The sequence below is a fragment of the Heteronotia binoei genome, chromosome 20 (genome assembly GCF_032191835.1).
Source record: "Heteronotia binoei isolate CCM8104 ecotype False Entrance Well chromosome 20, APGP_CSIRO_Hbin_v1, whole genome shotgun sequence".
Classification (NCBI taxonomy): domain Eukaryota; kingdom Metazoa; phylum Chordata; class Lepidosauria; order Squamata; family Gekkonidae; genus Heteronotia; species Heteronotia binoei.
Genome location: NC_083242.1, coordinates 21,950,234 through 21,972,181, shown reverse-complemented (window position 1 = coordinate 21,972,181; position 21,948 = coordinate 21,950,234). Strand labels below are relative to the sequence as shown.

Here is a 21,948-nt window from a genome sequence, read left to right as displayed (position 1 = left end):
CCCCATACTCTGAATCTCAGAGTCTCCTTTACCTCCCCCACCTCACAACAGGTAGGTGGGGCTGAGAGAACTCTTACAGCAGCTGCCCTTGCAAGGACAACTGCTACAAGAGCTATGGCTGACCCAAGGCCATTCCAGCAGCTGCAAGTGGAGGAGTGGGGAATCAAACCCAGTTCTTCCAGATACGAATCCGCACACTTAAGAAGATAAGAATATAAGAGAATCCATGTTGGATCAGGCCAATGGCCCATCCAGTCCAACACTCTGTCACACAGTGGCCAATACACACACACACATCCACACTGTGGCTAATAGCCACTGATGGACCTCTGCTCCATATTTTTATCTAAACCCCTCTTGAAGGTGGCTATGCTTGTGGCTGCCACCACCTCCTGTGGCAGTGAATTCCACATGTTAATCACCCTTTGGGTGAAGAAGTACTTCCTTTTATCCGTTCTAACCCGACTGCTCAGCAATTTCATCGAATGCCCACGAGTTCTTGTATTGTGAGAAAGCGAGAAAAGTACTTCTTCCTCTACTTTCTCCATCCCATGCATTATCTTGTAAACCTCTATCATGTCACCCCACAGTCGATGTTTCTCCAAGTTAAAAAGTCCCAAGCGTTTCAACCTTTCTTCATAGGGAAAGTGTTCCAGCCCTTTAATCATTCTAGTTGCCCTTTTCTGGACTTTCTCCAATGCTATAATATCCTTTTTGAGGTGCGGCGACCAGAACTGCACACAGTGCTCCAAATGAGACCGCACCATCAATTTATACAGGGGCATTATGATACTGGCTGATTTGTTTTCAATTCCCTTCCTAATAATTCCCAGCATGGCATTGGCCTTTTTTATTGCAAACGCACACTGTCTTGACATTTTCAGTGAGTTATCTACCACGACCCCAAGATCTCTCTCTTGGTCAGTCTCTGCCAGTTCACACCCCATCAACTTGTATTTGTAGCTGGGATTCTTGGCCCCAATGTGCATTACTTTGCACTTGGCCACACTGAACCGCATCTGCCACGTTGATGCCCACTCACCCAGCCTCAACAGATCCCTTTGGAGTTCCTCACAATCCTCTCTGGTTCTCACCACCCTGAACAATTTAATGTCATCCGCAAACTTGGCCACTTCACTGCTCACTCCCAACTCTAAATCATTTATGAACAAGTTAAAGAGCATGGGACCCAGTACCGAGCCCTGCGGCACCCCACTGCTTGCCGTCCTCCACTGCGAAGACTGCCCATTTATACTCACTCTCTGCTTCCTATTACTCAGCCAGTTTTTGATCCACAAGAGGACCTGTCCTTTTACTCCATGACTCTCAAGCTTTCTAAGGAGCCTTTGATGAGGAACTTTATCAAAAGCTTTCTGGAAGTCAAGGTAAACAACATCTATCGGGTCTCCTTTGTCCATATGTTTGTTCACCCCCTCAAAGAAATGTAACAGGCTAGTGAGGCAAGATCTTCCCTTGCTTAGTCTTCCTCAATAACCCGTGTTCATCAATGTGCCTACTCATTCTGTCCTTGATAATGCTTTCTACCAACTTTTCCGGTATTGACGTCAGACTGACTGGCCTGTAATTTCCCGGATCTCCTCTGGGACCCTTTTTAAAGATGGGGGTGACATTTGCTAACTTCCAGTCCTCAGGAACGGAGGCAGATTTCAATGAAAGATTACAGATTTTTGTTAGAAGATCCACAAATTCAACTTTGAGTTCTTTCAGAACTCTCGGATGTATGCCATCCGGACCCGGTGACTTATTAGTTTTTAATTCGTCCATCAGTTGTAGGACCTCCTCTTTTGTCACCTCAATCTGACCCAGATCTTTCAACACCCCCTCCAAAATTAGTGGTTCTGGGGTGGGCAAAAAGTTCTCATCTTCCACAGTGAAGACGGAGGCAAAAAATTCATTCAGCTTCTCAGCCATTTCCCTATCCTCCTTCAGAAATCCTTTGACCCCATGGTCATCCAAGGGCCCCACTGCCTCCCTGGCTGGTTTCCTACTTCTAATATATTTGAAGAAATTTTTATTGTTGGACTTTATGTTTTTTGCAATATGCTCCTCATAGTCCCTTTTTGCCTGCCTCATCACAATCTTGCATTTGATTTGCCACAGCCTGTGTTCCCTTTTACTAATCTCACTTGGACTGGTTTTCCATCGCTTAAAGGAGTCCTTCTTACCTTTTACAGCTTCCATTACTTTGTTTGTTAAACATGCAGGCCTTTTCTTATGCCTGTTTGTGCCTTTCCTAACTTGTGCTATGTATTACCACTTAACCACTACCCCACGCTGGCTCTTTACGTCATTCCTCAGGGCCTCCTAGGAGCAGCATGTTGTGGAGATCAAGAAGAGAGAGGCAGGAAATTACATTTTGTGGGAAACTGAGCCTGGATCCAGCCTATGATCCTTCCCAAACTTGGTTCTCCTTTGTACACCTTTCTACATGCATTTCATTGACGAGCTCTCACAGACCCCTGAGCTAGGCATGCATGTAGTTTGCTGTTCATGCAAGGGACCAACATAACATTGCAAAGAACTCTTGGACTGGGGTATGACAAGGGGAAGCAAACAGACTCCTATGTAAAATGCACACAAGCAGTCACCACTAAAATGATCAAGGCTGGCACAGCTAGGCCAATGCAAATCCTGCAGGGATCAACAAAGGAGCCTCTGCTGAGGACATTCAACCTATGTGCTGATGCAGGTAAGCAGTCGGGGGAAATTATCCTCTCTCTCCTTCAGATTCTGCACCATTATGGGATGGACCTAACTATCAAGTATTTAAGGATGAGCAGGGCTTTTTTTGTAGCAGGAATTCTTTTGCATATTAGGCTACACCCCCCCCCCCCCCCGATGTAGCCAATCTTCCAAGAGCTTACAGGGCCTCTTTTTACAGGGTCTATTGTAAATTCTTGGAGAATTGGCTACATTTGGGGGGGGGGTGTAGCTTAATATACACTAAGGAGTTCCTGCTACAAAAAAATCTCTGAGGATGAGTGCCTCGATGCAGGGCAGACATGCTAAGCTGGATTTGGTGCCAACCCACATTCAAACAAACCAGCCCAACTATAAAAGAAAGATTTTAAGACCAAAGTAACATTTTAAGCTAAAGACCAACATTAAGATTTCCAGACCACAGTATTGCCCCGGAAATACCTACGACTTACCTGCAAGACATCTGGTATGGCTTCAAAGAGTTCAAGTAACTTGGTAAACCCATAATAGGCAAGCTTGCATTGACGGCCAAAGTGATGGTGGTAAGATGGTATAAACTTATCAAAAGGCATGCGGAAATAGGGCTGGTGGCGTAGCAGGTCAACCACCTCCTTTGAGAACTGCTTTGTTCTCTCAATTTCTTCCTTGGTACGTTCTACATGTGGAAGAAATACAAAAAACAGAGTGACTGAAAAGCAATGCAAAGGAGAAGGCTGTTTAATCCGGAACCTTCTTGGCCCTGAACTGGCCTAGTGACAGCTTCCATCTTTGAACAAAATGGATTTCAGAGTAAAGAAAATAATATCTTTGCTTGCTAACAGACAGAACTGGACTAGACAGATCAGTGGGTGTGCCCCAGAGAGCCTTGCGCTCTGCAGGTCAACATTTTTTGGTAGTCCCTGGCCCAAAAGACGTCTGCCTGGCCTCAAGCCAGGGCATTTTCTGACAGAACACGCTCCCACTTGAGATCACGGCCCTGCGGGATTAATTACAATTCCACAGGGTCTGTAAAACAGAGCTGTTTCACCAGGTCTTCGGCTAAAGTTCAACCATTTTGGCCTTCCCTGTGCAATGGACCCTCAATGCTATAAAGATCTGCACAGCACACTCTGGGAAACTGGATGCCCCCTGATCACCTAGTTTGGTGATGAGCCAGTTTGGTGTAGTGGTTAAGTGTGTGGACTCTTATTGGTTTGATGCCCCACCCTTCCACTTGCAGCTGCTGGAATGGCTTTGGGCCAGCCATAGCTCTGGCAGAGGTTGAAAGGGCAGCTGCTGTGAGAGTCCTCTCAGCCCCACCCACCTCACAGGGTGTCTGTTGTAGGGGAGAGAGATAAGGGAGATTGTGAGCTATTCTGAGATTTGGAGTGGAGGGCGGGATATAAATCCAATATCATCATCATCTGCTAGTTGCGCCCATACAGGAGACACTCTGGACTCCCGTGAATTAGTCTGCCATCTTATTTGAATTCGTTTTCATTGAATTCGTTTTAAATTGTTAAATTTCATTGAATTAGTTTTAAATAGTTATTATTATGAAGAAGAAGAATTGCAGATTTATACCCCGCCCTTCTCTCTGAATCAGAGACTCAGAGCGGCTTACAATCTCCTGTATCTTCTCCCCCCACAACAGACATCCTGTGAGGTGGATGGGGCTGAGAGGGCTCTCACAGCAGCTGCCCTTTCAAGGACAACCTCTGCCAGAGCTAATGGTGAACCCAAGGCCAATCCAGCAGGTGCAAGTGGAGGAGTGGGGAATCAAACCCGGTTCTTCCAGATAAGAGTCCACACAATTAACCACTACACCAAACTGGCTCTATTGTTTCTTGTGACACTATTGTGATATGACTTCTTGTGACCGCCCTGAGCCCACTCACAGGGGAGGGCGGGGTATAAAAATAAATAAAAACGATAAAGCGGCTTTGTACGTTTGCCTACTTTTTAATACGCCTATTTTTTTTTTAATACGCAAACCTGGTTTTACAAACCGCAAGGATGTAAAGCAGGCTGAAGTCTGCTCTCACCTATTGCAGAACTTCAATTGACACAAAACGTGTCGCTTAATTCGCTTGGCATTCATGAATGCCAAACGTAATATCACCCATTAAAACTGACATTTAAGATATTTTAAAAAGGACATACATACCCCTTTTAGGAATACAGATTACCATTTCATTATCCTGCTGAGACAGACAGATTGTATTATCTGGAATTTCTGATATTAGATCCACCAATTCACATACTCCGTATTCAGTAACATCCCAGTCTTTTGAGAAACACCTAGATGTTTCAGGAAGAAATGTGTTCTAAGACAATGTGTGTTGAGGTACTCAGATAATTAATTAGGCTAACTGAATGGAAACAAATGGCGAAACATCAAGGTCTCCAAGAGTCTCCCCCACCAAGAGCACAGAGATATAAAGCAGTATAATAAGGACACATATTTGAATCATCAGCAGGCAGGAAAAAAAAGACATTTTGTGTTTAATGATGACTTCACCATGCTTTTTTACTAAAACTGGTTCCCAGAACTGCTCACGAGGGGAGGGGGTTATAATGCTTCCTTGGGGAAAGGATCCTAAACCAAAGCTCAATCCATGCACAACTGAAAGGGCAGCTATCTGCTGCCTGCCCTGCTCTTAGCACTTACAATAGTCACAGTGCTCAAATACAGAACCAGAGTTGGAAGGGTTCTCCAGGGTCATCTAGTCCAACCCCCATAACATCATCGTTCTGGCTCTCTCTTATACAGGACCTATGAAGCCCACTCACAGCAGACAACCTTTGATGCTTCAGAGGTGGCCGATTTAAAATTCTCCAGAATTACTATCCTTTGTTTTTGTCCCCTTTGTAACTGTTTATTAATGTTTTTAAATAATCATAACAGAAGTATCATAATGTGCATTAAAAAACCCCTAATATTTTCCAGATTTGGGTATATTGGATTAAAAAAAAAATCTGTATTCCCAAAATTCCTGAATCCCAATACTGGCATGGTATTGGGATTCAGGATTTTTTGGGAACCCCAATTTTTTTTTGCTCCATTATACCCTATGGGGTCCTTACAATCAATGTAGACTCTATCGGGGGGGGGGGGGGGCTGTTGTTTCAGGTAGAGGCACCAAACTTGCAGCAGAGCTGCTGGTGCCTATCCTCAAAAGAACCCCCAAGTTTCAAAAAGTGGACCGGGGGTCCAGCGGGGGAGCCAGAGGGCTATCTCTTGACTGTCACTCTGGTGGAGGGGTGGCCAAACTGTGGCTCTTTCACACATATTGTGTGGCTCTCAAAGCCCCCCCCCCCCATCATCTGGCTTGGAGAAGGCATTTGTCTCTTTAAAAAGCTTCTTCAAGCCAAGCCAGCTGGCGGCTTGGAGAATACACTTGAAGTCGCTGTCTTTCCACCTCTTTCTTCCTTCTCCCATCTATTGCTTTCCTTCCGTATTTCCTTCCTTCCTGTCTTGTGGTTCTCGAACATACGATGCTCATGCCTTGCAGCTCTCAAACATCTGATGTTTATCCTATGTGGCTCTTACATTAAGCAAGTCTAGCCAACCCTGTTCTGGCGATGACATATGCCGGGAGACCAACAAGGGAAGAGCAAACCTGTTAAATTTTGCTGGAACTCTTGGTGGCTTTCAGTATCACTGATCATGGTATCCCTCTGGACCACCCTTCGGGACTGAGAGGCAACATTCTGCAGTGGTTCCGTCCTACCTTGATGGTACGTTTCAATCTCACCTGCCTCACAGGGTTGTTGCAAGGGCAAAGTGGAGGGCAGGACATTCAGAAAGCTGCCCTGAGCTCGCTGGAGAGAGGAAGGATCAATTTATGGAACACTTCCTGTTACTGTTATTACTTGGTTTTCATTTAGTGTTGACCCGCTGTTTCATTCATGTCGTGTTTTGTGATACTTTCAGTGTTCTTTGTAAAATAGTAAATTAGCACTAAAGTAATTTAAAAAAAAAACAAAAAATGTACACATGCGCACATTCACTTACCAATGATAAGCCTGTAGAAACTCTCTCACAACTACTTGTTTACTGGCTTGAGACTTGAGAAGTTTCAGTAAGTCTTGAGTAAATCGCTTCACTTGGGCTCGGTGTGTCAAAGTTAATAGACGCTTGGTGCCTATACCGAGGATCTGCAAGAGAAAGGCAGCGTTATGAACCCTTCTGCACAACAGCCCTGCAGGTCTCTGAGATCAGCAACCAACACCTTTTGATAGTCCCAGAGATGTCTGACTTGTCTCGACTAGGGCCGGGGTCTTTTCAGCCCTGGCCCCTGCCTGGTGGCACGAGCTTCCTTTGGGGTTCTGTGCCCTGTGGGATTTCCTTCAGTTCCGCAGGGCCTGCAAAACAGAGCTCTTCTGCCAGGCCTTCATCTGTCTTTTGGCTCCCCCGATTCCAACAATCTGGGATCCAACAGACTCTTGGACTGATATGTCATTACTGTAGAGGCAGAGTTTTTAAGCTTATGCTGTACTCTTAACTGTTTATATTGTAATTTAATCCATTTTAATTGTTGTTTTAATGCAACTCGTCCCTGAGTCTGCTTTGCAGAAAGGGTGGGATATAAACGGAATGAAATAAATAAACGAGATCACATTTGAGCTGTTCAGACACAACTATCAGCACTCAAGTTAACGTGCGTACGTATACACCCCTACACACCTACAGTGGGCATGGTTAAGTTATACTAATTCTTCACATCAGCACTGCAGCTAGACTTTCACTGCCATCCGAACCTCCCCCTGCTTTTTATAACCGCCCTTTACATCTAGCATTCATGGGGGGGGGGGGGGGGAGCATGGATGCAACTGCAACAGAAACACAAGAGCGAACTCACTTGCAGCACGTGAGGCACGGCTTCAAGCAACTCCATTAACTTGGAATATCCATAATCAGACACGCGACACTGCTTTGCAAAATGATGGTGGTACATCGGGATGAACTTGCTAATGGGCATGATGCACGAGGGCTGGTTTTTCAGCAGATCGATCACTTCTCTGCTGAACTGGATGAGCTGCGGGTTGCCCACAGGACTCTTGGAACGCAGCAGCCAAGGGTCTAAAAGGAGGGAAATCGCATATAAACTGTACTGTTCCTTAAGTGAGGAGGCTAATTCAATGTCACAAGCAATGGTGCAATGACCTCAAAACAGGAATGCTATAGATTTGGCAGACTGCTACAGACTGAATAGTGAAATGAAAAAGCACCTTAAAAAAGGGCTGATAATCTGATCTTACGTTTGGGGTGGAACCGTGGGATCCAGTAGTAGAGTATCTGCTTGGTACCCAGAAGGTCCCAGGTTCAAACCCTGTTCTCTCCGTTTAAAAAGATTAGGTAGGAGGTGACGTGCAAGACCTCTGCCTGAAATCCTAGAGAACTGCCACCAATCTGAGTAGACAATACTAATTGTGATGGATCAAGGATAGCCTTAGGATCCAGTACAAGACAGCCTTATGTTCCGTGCATGCAAAAAAGAGGTTGGGATTCAAAGGACTATTATCAGCATGCCCACAGGATTGTACACACCCAGAGGTATTTCTCCCCCATCCCGCTCTTCTCCTTTGAACAGCTGACCTCTTTTGTCATATCACAAACTTCTTTGGAAACCATGTAGAGCTTTTTAAAAAGCATTTTAGCTGCATGAATGGGAGGATGGGAGGCTTGAGGCCCTGACCTGGATAGCCCAGGCAAGCCCAAACTTGTCAGATCTTGGAAACTACACAGGGCCAACCTCAGCAACTACTTGGAAAGGAGACTCCCAAGGGAATACCAGGGCTGGGACACAGAGGCAGGCAATAGCAAGTCACCTCTCTGGAAGTCCAAGCCCCACTATGGGTTGCCAGAAGTCAACCATGACTTCCAGACACACACACAAATAAAAAAAGATGAGAGAGTACCCCTCCCCCCAACAGCATTGAATTGCATCACACCACATGGAACCAAAGGTAAGGGGGGGGTTTTGTATCCTTGTCTACCAATTCCCTCCAGGCCCTCAGCCACTGGGGGGGGAGGCGCTGTGGGGACCCTGTCCCCCCATTTCCTTTTTTTGTGGGGGGGTGCCCCTACTCAGGGACCCCAACCTTCCCTCCCCCCCCCCTTGCTGACTAAGGGACGACGGGGGCGAAAAATCCAGGAGTACCCAGGATCAGCCTCTGCCCCTCCCTCGTCTTTGAAAGAGCTGATCGGCAGCCCTTTAATCACATCAGCAGCTGTCCTTGGAAGTTCTGGCACCAGTACTGTGGAGTAGCCTAAGGAGGGAGGAGGCGTGGCCACTCTTGGCCTCCTCTTCAGCCTTGCCACCCCACCTTCCTGATGCCCTGTGGCTACAGCTGCTGCTGCTCTTCCTTGTCTACACTTCTGGAGAACTGCGGTGCCCCAGCTGTGGGGGAAGAAGACTCAGGCTCCCACTGGGAGGAGGGACAGTCTGCGGTGACAGCAATGGTGCCCTTTCCCCCTCTGGAACCAGACAACTGTCACGCCTTAGATGCAGCATCCCCACTGCTCTTCCCTTTGGGTGAGAGGACCAAAAGCTCTCTTACACAAAGATGATGGGCTGAGGAGGCAGTAGCATGCAACCATGCCTTGCTTATGAGTCCCCCATTCGAATGAGGGAGAATATTCGGGTAGGACCACCATGTATACCAATGTTAAGATCTGTATTTGGGCATTGCATTAAGGTCAGTTTACTCAGCCCGCCCTCCCCCCCCTCCAAGGTTCTGGATGCCAGTAGCTGCCAGAAAAGCAAAACAGGGGAACAGTGCCTGCAGTTGAAGGAGGAAATCAGCCCCGTAGCCAGGATTTCTGATGTCGAGGGGCATGAAAAATAGTCAGGGGGCTCATCCTCTGCACACACAGGAATAAGATAAGATGAGCATCATTAATACTAGACACAGTGTCAAAAATTGAAAAAGCTGAAGCAAGAGTGAAATGCATACCTGCTGTCGGTGGCGGTGGCTTGTTGTGTATCCACTTCACAACTTTAATGCCATTCTGTGCAGTGGCGATGTTAACACCGGGAACGCAGGTTATAAGGTGCTCCAAAGGGACCCCTCCCTGTCCTTCCTGCACCATTTCTAGATTGCTGAACTCTGAAGCATAGCAGTCAGGAAAGCTGGAAGAACAGATATGCTGAAAATGGTGGACCACAGCTGAACTACTTCATACGCTATTTATTTATAACATCTGATAAGCGAAGGTATGCGCAGACTAGCACTTGATAAATCTGATAAATGAAGGTATGCATAGACTGGCTCCCTCAAATAAAATATCAAAATATATATTTATTATATGGTATACACAAAGGTGAAGATTAAAAGGTCTGAATATCAAACTGCAGAGAGCATCAACGTGAGTTTTAAATAAGCTGTAGCAATTTTACAAACAAAGCTGATGGTTGATGCCTATATCAAATGACCAACTACAAGACCATATGCATTTCTGCCTCTAGGGCCTTCCTCAGTGGTCAGTAATATATACTGTCCCAAAAAGAAACACATTCAGAAGTTTATAAACCCAGAAAGGTGTTGCTTTCTTAAATGTGATGCGGTTGCTGAAAGTTTATGAAGCAGGTCACGGATCTCTTCTCATGGTGCACTTTACTGCAGCTCTTGGTTGTTGACACACATTTCCAGAGACTTTGAAAATTTTATCCCAGCTTGTTATACCACTGAAGATTTAGTTCTGTGAGTGCAGTTATCATGAGAGGGATCCATTTATGTCGTTTTGAAACAGTATATATTATTAATCACTGAGAAAGGCCCTAAAGGCCAAAACAGATATGATCTTGTCGGTCATTTGATACATTTGTCAACTGTGTGTGTGAAATTTCTACAGCTTACGTACAGCTCACGCTGATAAGAACATAAGAACATAAGAGAAGCCATGTTGGATCAGGCCAACGGCCCATCAAGTCCAACACTCTGTGTCACACAGTGGCAAAAAGTGTTATATACACACATACACTGTGGCTAATAGCCACTGATGGACCTGTGCTCCATATTTTTATCTAAACCCCTCTTGAAGGTGGCTATACTTGTGGCCGCCACCACCTCCTGTGGCAGTGAATTCCACATGTTAATCACCCTTTGGGTGAAGAAGTACTTCCTTTTATCCGTCTTAACCTGTCTGCTCAGCAATTTCATCGAATGCCCACGAGTTCTTGTATTGTGAGAAAGGGAGAAAAGTACTTCTTTCTCTACTTTCTCCATTCCATGCATTATCTTGTAAACCTCTATCATGTCACCCCGCAGTCGATGTTTCTCCAAGCTAAAGAGTCCCAAGAGTTTCAACCTTTCTTCATAGGGAAAGTGCTCCAGCCCTTTAATCATTCTAGTTGCCCTTCTCTGCACCTTCTCTGATGTTCTACGCAGGCATTCAGACCTCATGCTTTTAATCTTTCCCATTGTGTACATACACTATAAGATTAGATAGACATTAGAGATAGAAATATAGCAGATAGATAATAGATGATGGATAGTAGATAGATGACAGAGATAACAGACGATAGACAGATGATAGATATAGATAATATTTTATTTGAGGAACTTTGACCCTTGCAGCATCAGTGCTGTATTTTGGGTTGAGTGCTTTCCCCTTTCCTTTCATTTGTAATTTTCACCAGCATTCGTATTAGCTAACTTCTCTCCCATGAAACACACCCATTACTATAGTAAATAACATTTACAGAGAGTAGCTCAGAGCCTGACAGATTAACAATTTCTACTGATGTTGGATATAGATTTTTAGAAGTTCTCCCTATTTTCCACATGAAGAAACATACCTGCACCAACACTCAGGCAGCCCGTGTGTATCCTTAGGTACTTACATTGCTCAAGTGCAAAAGCATACAGGAGAGAGAAAGAAAATGGGAACATAGGAGGGATGCATTCTCAGGGGGAATGGCTGCACTGTTCTGCACAACTTAACTCTCCCCATGAGCAGCAGAAGTATGGGAACTAAGACACGTGCAAGCTTATTTGATATTTTTGTATTTTGCGTGTGCGCGTGCGCACACAAACACACACCTGGAGGCTGTCTCTGGCAAGTACTTGAATGGGAGACCTCAATGAAATGCCAACAGTTGGGAGGTCAGGGGCAGAGGCTTTATTCAGCCACCTCTCTGAATATCCTCCAGGCCCCCAGTGGGGGTCAGTCACCAGAGATCACCACAACTTCCAGGGGCAGACACACACACATATAAAATACAAAATCCACCCTCCCCCTCCCCCCCAAAAAAACCCCTGGCTTTTATTCGGGCTCAACTATACCTAATAGCTGATGGGCTCTTCTTGTGTCAGCTCCTGACACCTCACTTGATCCTCTCAGGTCTACCTGTGGGGGCAAGAGACCTTCCCACTACACACAGCTTCCCCTGCAGTGAACTCACCATTTCAGAGTCGACTCTCACATGACTTTTTGCATCTCCTCTCCAAATCATGCAAGAAGGGGGCACCTTTTGGGGGGTTCATAGAATTAGACCCCCCAAAAGGTGCTCCTTTCTTGCATGATTTGCCTACAACTCCCATCAGCCCCAGCCACTGGCCATGCTGGCTGGGGCTTATGGGAGCTGCAGGCAAAAAACATCTGGAGAGCTACCGCTGGCCACCCGTTATAGCTGTTAAATTGTTTTATGGTTTTTATCTTATTTATTATATGTTATGCCCATGCATATGCATGAATATGTAAGCTGCCCTGAGCTCACTTCGGCGGGGAGGGCGGGATATAAATGGAATTAAATAAATAATTGAGCCAAACAAATTTGGGTTTCCTGAATATTTACCGAATCCCAATACCATACCAATATTGGGATTCAGGAATACTGGACATACCAATATTTTTAAGTGTGATAGATCCAAATGTGTGTGTGTGTGGGGGGGGGAATCCCATAATTCCCCCCTTGAAAACACTACTACTGAATATTTGGCTGACTCCTAGATCCAAAGAATATCTGTCAAGGCCTGCCTTATCGCCCTTTATTATCGTATTTGGAAAATGAATACGCCTTCTCTCTAGAGACCTGCTCAAGAGGGGCTCACAACTACGTAACAGCACAGTCTCACCTCAGTAAAGGCACCGTCCCCTCATGAGTTTGCAACAAACTATGAACTTGAGGCGCAAAGGTCTTCAGGGACAGAATCACAAAGGGAACTTTGTAGGAGTCTGGATCAAATACATGTTCACTAGAACAAGAAAAAAAAAATAACTCTCCTTATTTACCTTTCTCAAATAGACTCAAGGCAGATTACAGATTTGTTTTTTTAAATTCAACCTACCCTCAACAATACAATAACACCAGTAAGCACATTTAACAGAAGCCCTGCTAGATCAGGTCCACCCAGCCTAGCATCGCACCTCCTAATGCAGTGGGCCAGCATTACACCATCTTGTTACTGTTCCAGTTTGCTGATACCAAGCTGAACAGGATTATTAAAGGTAAAAAAAAAAGGTAAAGGTGCAAGCACCAGTCGTTTCTAACTCTGGAAGTAATAATCCTGTTCAAGAGCCCCGTGGTGCAGAGTGGTAAAGCTGCAGTACTGCAGTCCGAGCTCTGCTCACGACCTGAGTTCAATCCCGGCAGAAGCTGGGTTCAGGTAGCTGGCTCAAGGTTGACTTAGCCTTCCATCCTTCTGAGGTCAGTAAAATGAGAACCCAGCTTGCTAGATGACTGTAAAAAGTCTGCCGTGAAAACCCCAGAGTCGAAAATGACTAGTGCTTGCACAGGGGACTACCTTTACTCTGAAGTAAGAACAGGATTATTACTTCAGAGTAAAGGCGAAGTGACTTAGCGATTCACTGCCACCGTGCAAAAAATCCAGGACAACACATTTAGTCTGCGTAAGCATAATGTGGCCGTTTTTCAAGCTTTCACTCAGAGGAGGAAACTGCTTCACAGGAACTGGAAATGAAATGCCACACAACTCCACAGGGTTCTATCCATAAAAAAAAAAAATAGTCCAAAGTGCCCTGGATAGCCCAGGCAAGCCCAACCGATCTTACCAGATCTTGGAAGATAAGCAGAGTCAACTCTGGCAAGTATTTGGATAGGAGGCCTCCTTGAAATACCAGAACTGGGAGATGAGCAGGCTTTATATATTTATTTTTTGCACTTATATCCCGCCCTCCCTGCCAAAGCAGGCTCAGGGCGGCTAACAACAACAACATTAAATATCAACAATAAAACAAAACCATAAAGCAGTAAAAACAGTTACAATAATATCAGTTAAAATTAACAATTGGAATTTAAAGTATTAAACAATTTTAAAACAACAGTTTTGGTGCTAAGTTCCATACCATGATGTTGAGCAACTCTGTACTTTAGTTGAAGTAAAGTTAAGTTGTACTTTAATGAGCAACCTCCCTAATATCTTCCAGGCCCCCAGTAGGAGTCAATCGCCAGAGGCTGCCATAATTTCCAGGGGCATGCGTGTGCACATACATATAAATACAAAAATGCAATCCACCCCTGACTCTAGAGTGTTGGCACTCACTGCTGAACAGAATGGTGACAGAATCAGGGATGAGGCTCACCTGAAGTCCTTATTTATGCAGTGCTGCTTACAAATGGGTTCGTGGTATTCCAGCTCTTCGAATATGATAGGACTACAATTAGCTGAGGAGCCATCATGAGACTGTGAAGATCCCAGAGGACTTTGTCTGGCTTGACTACTGGGCAGGAGACACACGAGTCGCCCATTGCCTTGATCACGGATTCCCACCACATCTGTTAACTTATACAGGTCTGATACGTTCAACTTGTGCCCAAACCTTTTAAAAAACCAAAGATTTCAGACAAACTTTAGTAAAGGGAATGGGGGAGAGGAAGTGTGTGTGTGTTTGTCCATCTTGACAGTGTGTGGGGGATAGGGGCACAAAGACAAGAATTTATCCTGAAACAAATGACCATATGAGAGCCAATTTGGTGTAGTGGTTAAGTGCGCGGACTCTTATCTGGGAGAACTGGGCTTGATACCCCACTCCTCCACCTGTTGGAATGGCCTTGGGTCAGCCATACCTCTCGCAGAGCTGTCCTTGAAAGGGCAGCTTCTATGAGAGCTCTCTCAGCCCCATCTCACAGGGTGTCTGTTCTGGGGGAGGAAGGTAAAGGAGACTGCGAGCTGCTCTGAGACTCTGAGATTCAGAGTGGAGGGCGGGATATAAATCCAATATCATCTTCCTATTTTTAGAATGTCTTGCATATGATTTCTTTAAATAAAATACTTATTTGATGAGCAATTTCAGAAACTTACTTTTTCTCATAGATAGCTGTAAATTTGAAGAGGGGCAGACAGCAAGCTGGAGCATCTTGAAGAATGGATATTGCTTCTGAACTGCAAAACAGAAATGTAGCATTATGGAAAGCAAGTGACTTCTATTAGTTGGTTTTCTTCTTCCTCTAGAACAGCAGTCCCCAACCTTTTTGGCACCAGGGACTGGTTTTGTGGAAGACAATTTTTCCATGGACCGGGGAGGGGATGGTTTCAGGATGATACAATTGTGCACTTTATTTTGGTGTGGTGGTCAAGTGTGTGGACTCTTATCTGGAAGAACCGGGTTTGATTCCCCACTCCACCACCTGCAGCTGCTGGAATGGCCTTGGGTCAGCCATAGCTCTCACAGAGTTGTCCTTGAAAGGGCAGCTTCTGGGAGAGCTCTCTCAACCCCACCCACCTCACAGGGTGTCTGTTGTGGGGGAGGAAGGTTAAGGAGATTGTGAGTCACTCTGATTTTGAGTGGATAGCAGGATATAAATCCAATGTATTATTATTACATTATAAAATATAATGAAATAATTATACAACTTACAGCCTGGTTGCTAACAGGCCATGGACCGGCACCGGGCCGTGGTCCGGGGGTTGGGGACCCTTGCTCTAGAATTACACTGGGACCACCAATACAGTACAGCTGGGGAATTTCCTTGGGGAAATGGATTAGATCCTTGGCTTGAGTCCCATGAAATGACCATCGCAGCTGGTATTATGTAATCATGCCTCAGAGTTAAGCATCCCCTCCACCACATGTACTCCAATTAAGTGTTCCCTCCACCACATGTACTCCAATTCTTTTACAGGCACACACCAGTCTGCCATTATACCCAAAAAAGCAAACCATGGCATTTAATTTCCCTTGAAAGTGGAATTAAATTAAGGAATCCTAATCTTGGTTTGCAGGGCAAGTACACATCACAGCTCGTTGGGCTGATAAGCTATCGGCAAACTGTGACATGCCACAAAATAGGGAAGGAGGAAGGTCTGCGCATCCAAAAGGAGATTGGTTCAAGACACAACCATGCAATGCCAAACCAAAGGTTTCAATTCATCTCAAAGGACTGCTACATTTTGGTTTGGAACTGATTCAGTCATTGAAAGCATGAATGAATTCGCAAACGAGAAGCAGATGAAGAATGAGTTAAAATACAACTACTTTCAGAAACAGAAGTCTTTCCTACAGCTGTCAAGAACCAATCCTCAGTGATAGATACCCTCTGATTTATGACTTTAGCCTGGCGTGACTTTGTCCATGGGGTCGAGTCGGACTCGACTGTGCGACTGAACAACAAAAAAACAACAAAACCCCAAAATGCTGAACAGCTCAACACACCCCCAGCTTCCCAAGATTTTCCTTTTGTAACTGTCTTTAAGTGCAGGCCAGCAAAGAAAATCTATTTCAGCTGCTTAAAAAAAAATTACCTAACTAAGGACAGAGATTTATTGGCTGTTCCCGTAGTTAGTGAGACCTGGATCCTTTTGCTGCCGACTTTACATCTGTGGAGATTGTTGACAGCACTGATGGCTTCTTGGAGATTCTCCATTTGCACCACAGCCTTTAGCTGATAATCGGTGTGCGGACTGAACTCTATGGTTTTTACCTGGAAGAGATGGGACAGGCATCCAAGTCAAACCTGCAACTGAAATCTGAGCTAAACATTCTTCATGTCTGAAGACACTCAAGATCAGAACTGACGTATTCATGTTCGCCTGCATATTCACAGTGTTATTATAAGCAGCAAGGCTTAAAGGACTTTTGCTTAGACAGACGTGTTTCCTTTGGCACCTCTCCTCTTCCAACCTGTTTCAATACTGCGTAACAAACCCCAACGAGAACCAACTGAGATGCACAGCGGCATTTAATGCTTTCAAACACAATTCTGAGAATGTACTGTGCGTAATATTTAAAACACTGCAGCAGATGGATGGCTCCGAGTCTGATTTGAGAAACTTATTTGTTTGAATGGACTGCTCGATAATTAAGCTTTACTTGTTATTTACCAGATTTAGCCACTGGACTGTATTACACAGCAACTGCCTAGCTAAGCTCCTGAGGAAGAATGAGCTGTCTGGCTCGGTACAGTGATAAATTATTGATTGATTGATATTGAGGAAGAATCATTATAGATCAAGGGAGGCCAAACTGCGGTTCAGGAGCCACATATGTGGCTTGGAGAATGCATTTAAAATTGCTTTCTTTCCATCTCCACCTCCCTCCCCCATCTATTTGCCTTCCTGCCTGCTCTTAAAACATCTGACATTCATGTCTTGTGGCTCTCAAACATCTGATATTTATTTTATGTGGTTCTTAATGTTAAGTAAGCTTCGTCACCCCAGCATAGATTCTGTAAGGGAAGATCTTTTAGGGTTGAGGTGTGAACAGACACATAGACAAGGGTGACCTAGTAAATGTTGTTTAGCTAGACTTTCAAAAAGCTTTTGACAGTCCCTCAGAGGTTCCTAAATAAACTCAGCAGTCATGGGTTAAGAGGACAAGTCCTCTTGTGGATTAAAAACTGATTAACAGGAAACAGAGTATAAATTGGGAGTCTTCACAGAGGAAAGTGGTAAAGCAGTGAGATACCACAGGGCTTGGTATCTTGCTCATCAATTATTTGGAGTCAGGAGTAAACAGTGGTGGCTAAATTTGCAGATGACACTAAGTTGTTCAGGGTAGAGAGAACCAGGAAGGACTGTAAGGTGGCACAAAAGGATTTGCTGAGGGTCAGTGAGTTGGCATCAACGTCGCAAATGAGGTTCAATGTGGCCAAGTGCAAAGAGATGCACATTGGAGCAAAAAATCCTAACTATACTTGTTATGTTGATGGGGTCCAAATTGGTGGTAACTGATCAAAAGAGACACTTTGGAGTCATGATAAATAACTCACTGAAGATGTTGACTCAGTGTCCAACTGCAGTAAAAAAAAAAAAAAAGGCAAATCAGCAAGTATCATAATGCCCCTGTAAAAAACTATCGTGTGGCCTCATTTGGAATACTGTGTACAGTTCTGGTCATTGCACCTAAAAAAAATATAACATGGGAAAAGGTGGAGAAATGGGAAACTAAAATTATTAAGGGGATAGAACTCCCTATGAAGAAAGGTAAAAGAGGTTAGGGCTCTTTAGCTTGAAGAAATGACAATTGAGGGGTGACTGATAGAGCAGGGGTGGCCGAACTTGCTTAACAAGAGTCATACAAAATACATGTCAGATGTCTGAGAGCCACAAGACATGAATGTCAGATGTTTGAGAGCCACAAGACAGGAAGGAACAGTGGGTAGGAAAGAAAGCAAATAGAGGGGGGGGGGCTTCAAGAGCCACGCAATAGATGTGAAAGAGCCACATGTGGCTCCTGAGCCACAGTTTGGCCACCTCTGTGATAGAGGTTTACAGAATTATGCACAGGATAGAGAAGGTGGAGAAAAGTACTTTCCCCCCTTTCTCACAATACAAGAAATACGGGGGCACTCAATGAAATTAATGAGCAGTAGACTCAGAACAGAAAAAAAGGACATTTTTCTTCACCCAAAGAGTAATTAACATGTGGAATTCACTGTTACAGGAAGTAGTAGCAGCTTTGAGCATAGTTTCAAGAGGAGACTGGATAAACATATGGAGACAAAGTCCAACAGTGGCTACTAGTCACAATGTATAGACGGAACAATATGTCTAGGGCAGTGATGCTCTGTATTCTTGGTGCTTAGGGGGCAACAGTGGGAGGGCTTCTGGAGTTCTGGCCCTGCTGGTGAATCTCCTGGTGGCACCTGGGTTTTAGCCACAATGTAACATAGAATGTTGGACTGGACAGGCCATTGGTCAGATCCAGCATGGCTTCTCTTATGTCCATAAGCAAGTTAACATTCAAGGAATACAACTACAACAGAAGAAACAGAAGATATAAAGCTTTTTTTAAACTTACCTTGCCATGCCTGGAGAAGGTTTCTTGCAGAATTTGCTGCAGCTCTTTTCTGGACAGTCTGTAGTCCAAATTGCTGACCTGAATGTCCGTTCCATTTGCAAAAGGATCAGGGCCTTCCATGCTACCAGAGTGATTTATGATATTGAAAGTAAGTGGTGAAGATCTGTTTGAGAGGTTTGGAGACACACTCCTAATGAAATAGAAGGGAGAACCATCTAGAATAGTTTGTTCCACAGGTCTGTTTTACTGTGCAGTACTTTTGGTCCCCTTGCATGATTCCTTGCAGGCTCCTAACTAGCATTGCACAAGTTCCATGTTAGTGTTAACCTTCCAATTCATCGCAAAGGACTGCTACTTTCTGCTTACTTGTCCTGTCTCGTGTGGTCAGATACAGTCCAAGCAACACAGAGAACACAATATCTGCAAACACTCAGCTTATCAAAGAGAGATTTTTGCCGCAGATACAAATCTAATAGGTTTCACTTACCCTATGTTTATGCTACCATCACACAAACTTTAACAGTAGAAGAGTGAATAGATTAGCCCAGGAGTGGCCAAACTGCAGCTTGGAAGCCACATGTGGCTCTTCCACACAAATCGTGTGGCTCTCGAAGCCCCCACTGCCCAGCTTGGAGAAGGCATTTGTCTCTTTAAATCACTTCTCCAAGCCCAGCCAGCCAGCAGCTTGGAGAACGCATTTAAAGGTGCTTTCTTTCCACCTCTCCCACCACTTACTTTCCTTCCTTCCTTCCTGCTCTGACATTTATTCTATGTGGCTCTTATGTTAAGCAAGTTTGACTACCCCTGGTTTAGCCTGTGCAAACAGGCCGATCTCCAAATATTTCCTTCTTTATCTAAGAAACCCTGTGTGGCAAGCGCCGGTATTTCCCAATAACAGAGTCCTTTTGTTTTGAATTAAAAGATAGGTTTATTGAAAGAAACTCAGGAGCTTTGCCAAGGATACAAGCCTTGGGAGTAATGGGGTACAGACAGTTACACAGTTGCTATATAGGATCTCATCAAAGGGTTACATTACAGATGCATACTTGAGTCACGGGTTCAAAGGTTACTAAGCAACTATCTATTTTACTACTAAAAAATCCTAGGCTATTGGAAACATCAAACCTTCTCACACTTCTCTGTGAAGAGATAAGAGTTGTCTGTGTGAAGGGGGGGGGGGGGGGGGAAGGCGGCTTGGAGGTACCAGCAGCCAGCCTCTAGTATAAACATCCCAGGGCCAGATGCTTTCGCTACCTGCCCTCTGGATTGTAAATAAAGGGGGAGAGCTGATGACATCCTCCTTGCATAGTAAAATGTGGTCCAGAAATGAGTACGCTTGACATACTGCCCCCCCCTAAGTCCCCCTTCTGGGCTTTGAAGGATATTTAACATAGAATTGTTTAATTAAGGCTGGGGCCCTCACATTTGAACTTATCACCCATTCGTCGTGGCCCTCTGAGAAATATTTCCACTATAATCAGAAAGTACAACACCCCCCGCTTCAGCTTAGAATCTAAGATTTCTTTTACTTCATGGTGATTCTGAGCTCCCACTGCGATAGGATCCGGAGCTTTTGGTCTAGAGTGCCAGGGCGTTGCTCCAGGGTCTTTTTGAAGTAAGCTGCAATGAAAGATTGGGAGAATCTTACTAAAAAATTTTGGCAATTCTAGTTCTATAGTCACTTTATCGATTACACGTTTTATACGGAACGGTCCCAGAAACTTGTACGCCAGTTTTTCAGATGTTTGTGGTAATGGCAAGTTCTTGGTGGACAGAAATACTTGTACCTCTCACTTTAAAATCCCAAGCAGGTGAGTGATGCTTATCGTAATGTTTTTTGTATGTCTCTTTGGCCAGTTCCAAATTTTCCTGGATGTTGCTCCAAGCTTCCCCCACCATTGCTTAAAGGTGGATGGGCTTTCTGCTGTCAGTCCTCCCGGCAATTGGGGAAAGGGTTTCCCTTCATAGCCATTCACCACCAGGAAGGAGGAAGATTTAGTGGAGCTATGCATGCTGTTATTATAACCATATTCCACAAAAGGGAGCAACTCTGCCCAATTCAACTGCTGATAATTCACAAAGCACCTTAAATATTGTTCCAGCAACGTGTTCACCCTCTCAGTCTGTCCAGTCCGTCTGAGGGCGATACGCGGAGCTCAGTCCCTGTTCAATACGGGTTAATTTGCAGAACTCCCGCCAGAAGTTGGAAACGAATTGTACTCCTCTGTCACTAATCAGTTTATCCAGGAAGGAATGTAATTTCACCATGTGTTGAAAGAATAATTGGGCTAGTTTCTTAGCCGTCGGTATTTGGGAGCATGGGATAAAGTGCGCTTGTTTAGAAAAGGTGTCCACTACTACAAGAATTACCGTTTTTCTCTGGGAAGGAGGGAGTTCCACAATAAAGTCCAGCGACACCACCGACTAGGGTCGGGCTGCTGTCTCTAGCGGTTGTAATAATCCCGGCGGTTTTCCCCCTCGACGTTTAGCCATTAGACAAATTGGACAGGAGGCCACATACTAAGATATGTCCCTTTTCATAAAAGACCACCAAAATTGTCTATTCACTAGGCGCAGGGTTTTGACATACCCAAAATGCCCGGTTATCTTGTTGTCATGGCAGGGCTACAGCACTTCTTTTCTGAGGCTCTCTGGTACGTAAAGTTTATTGTCCTTGTACCAAAAGCCTCCCTCCCCTCTTTTCACCCCCTCCGTTTTTGCATCTCCTTCCTTTTCTACCTCTTTACTCAGTTTCTCCCCCCATTGCTCTTCGGTCTTTTCGCACTTTGACTGTGAGTGGGTAGTCACAGCTCTCCCCAAGTGGCTGGGGGAGATTTAACGAATTAATCACCTCCTCTCTTTGGCTGTTGTGCTGGGGAAGACGTGATAAAAGTGTCCGCTAAAAGGTTCTTAGACCTCGGGATGTGTTTTAGCTTGAAATCAAATTGGTGAAGACCCCGCCCATTGGATTTGCTTTTCAGTTAGTTTCCGACGGTCTGTTAGGGCCTCTAAATTTTTATGGTCTGTCCATATCTCAA

General features: G+C 44.7%; 1 protein-coding gene across 3 annotated transcripts in view; it reads right to left on the bottom strand.

Moving 5' to 3' along the window:
• MARF1 (meiosis regulator and mRNA stability factor 1) overlaps window positions 1-21,948 on the bottom strand; it is a 539,974-nt gene that overhangs the window by 491,950 nt on the left and 26,076 nt on the right. For all 3 annotated transcript variants that reach the window (XM_060260926.1, XM_060260924.1, XM_060260925.1), the window contains exons 11-20: window positions 18,911-19,100; window positions 16,414-16,592; window positions 14,974-15,054; window positions 14,255-14,491; window positions 12,787-12,906; window positions 9,664-9,839; window positions 7,566-7,786; window positions 6,719-6,861; window positions 4,868-5,001; window positions 3,174-3,376 (exon numbers count right to left, since the gene is read on the bottom strand). In XM_060260926.1, the coding sequence (XP_060116909.1) occupies window positions 3,174-3,376; window positions 4,868-5,001; window positions 6,719-6,861; window positions 7,566-7,786; window positions 9,664-9,839; window positions 12,787-12,906; window positions 14,255-14,491; window positions 14,974-15,054; window positions 16,414-16,592; window positions 18,911-19,100 (1,684 nt within the window). The remainder of the gene's footprint in view (window positions 1-3,173; window positions 3,377-4,867; window positions 5,002-6,718; window positions 6,862-7,565; window positions 7,787-9,663; window positions 9,840-12,786; window positions 12,907-14,254; window positions 14,492-14,973; window positions 15,055-16,413; window positions 16,593-18,910; window positions 19,101-21,948) is intronic.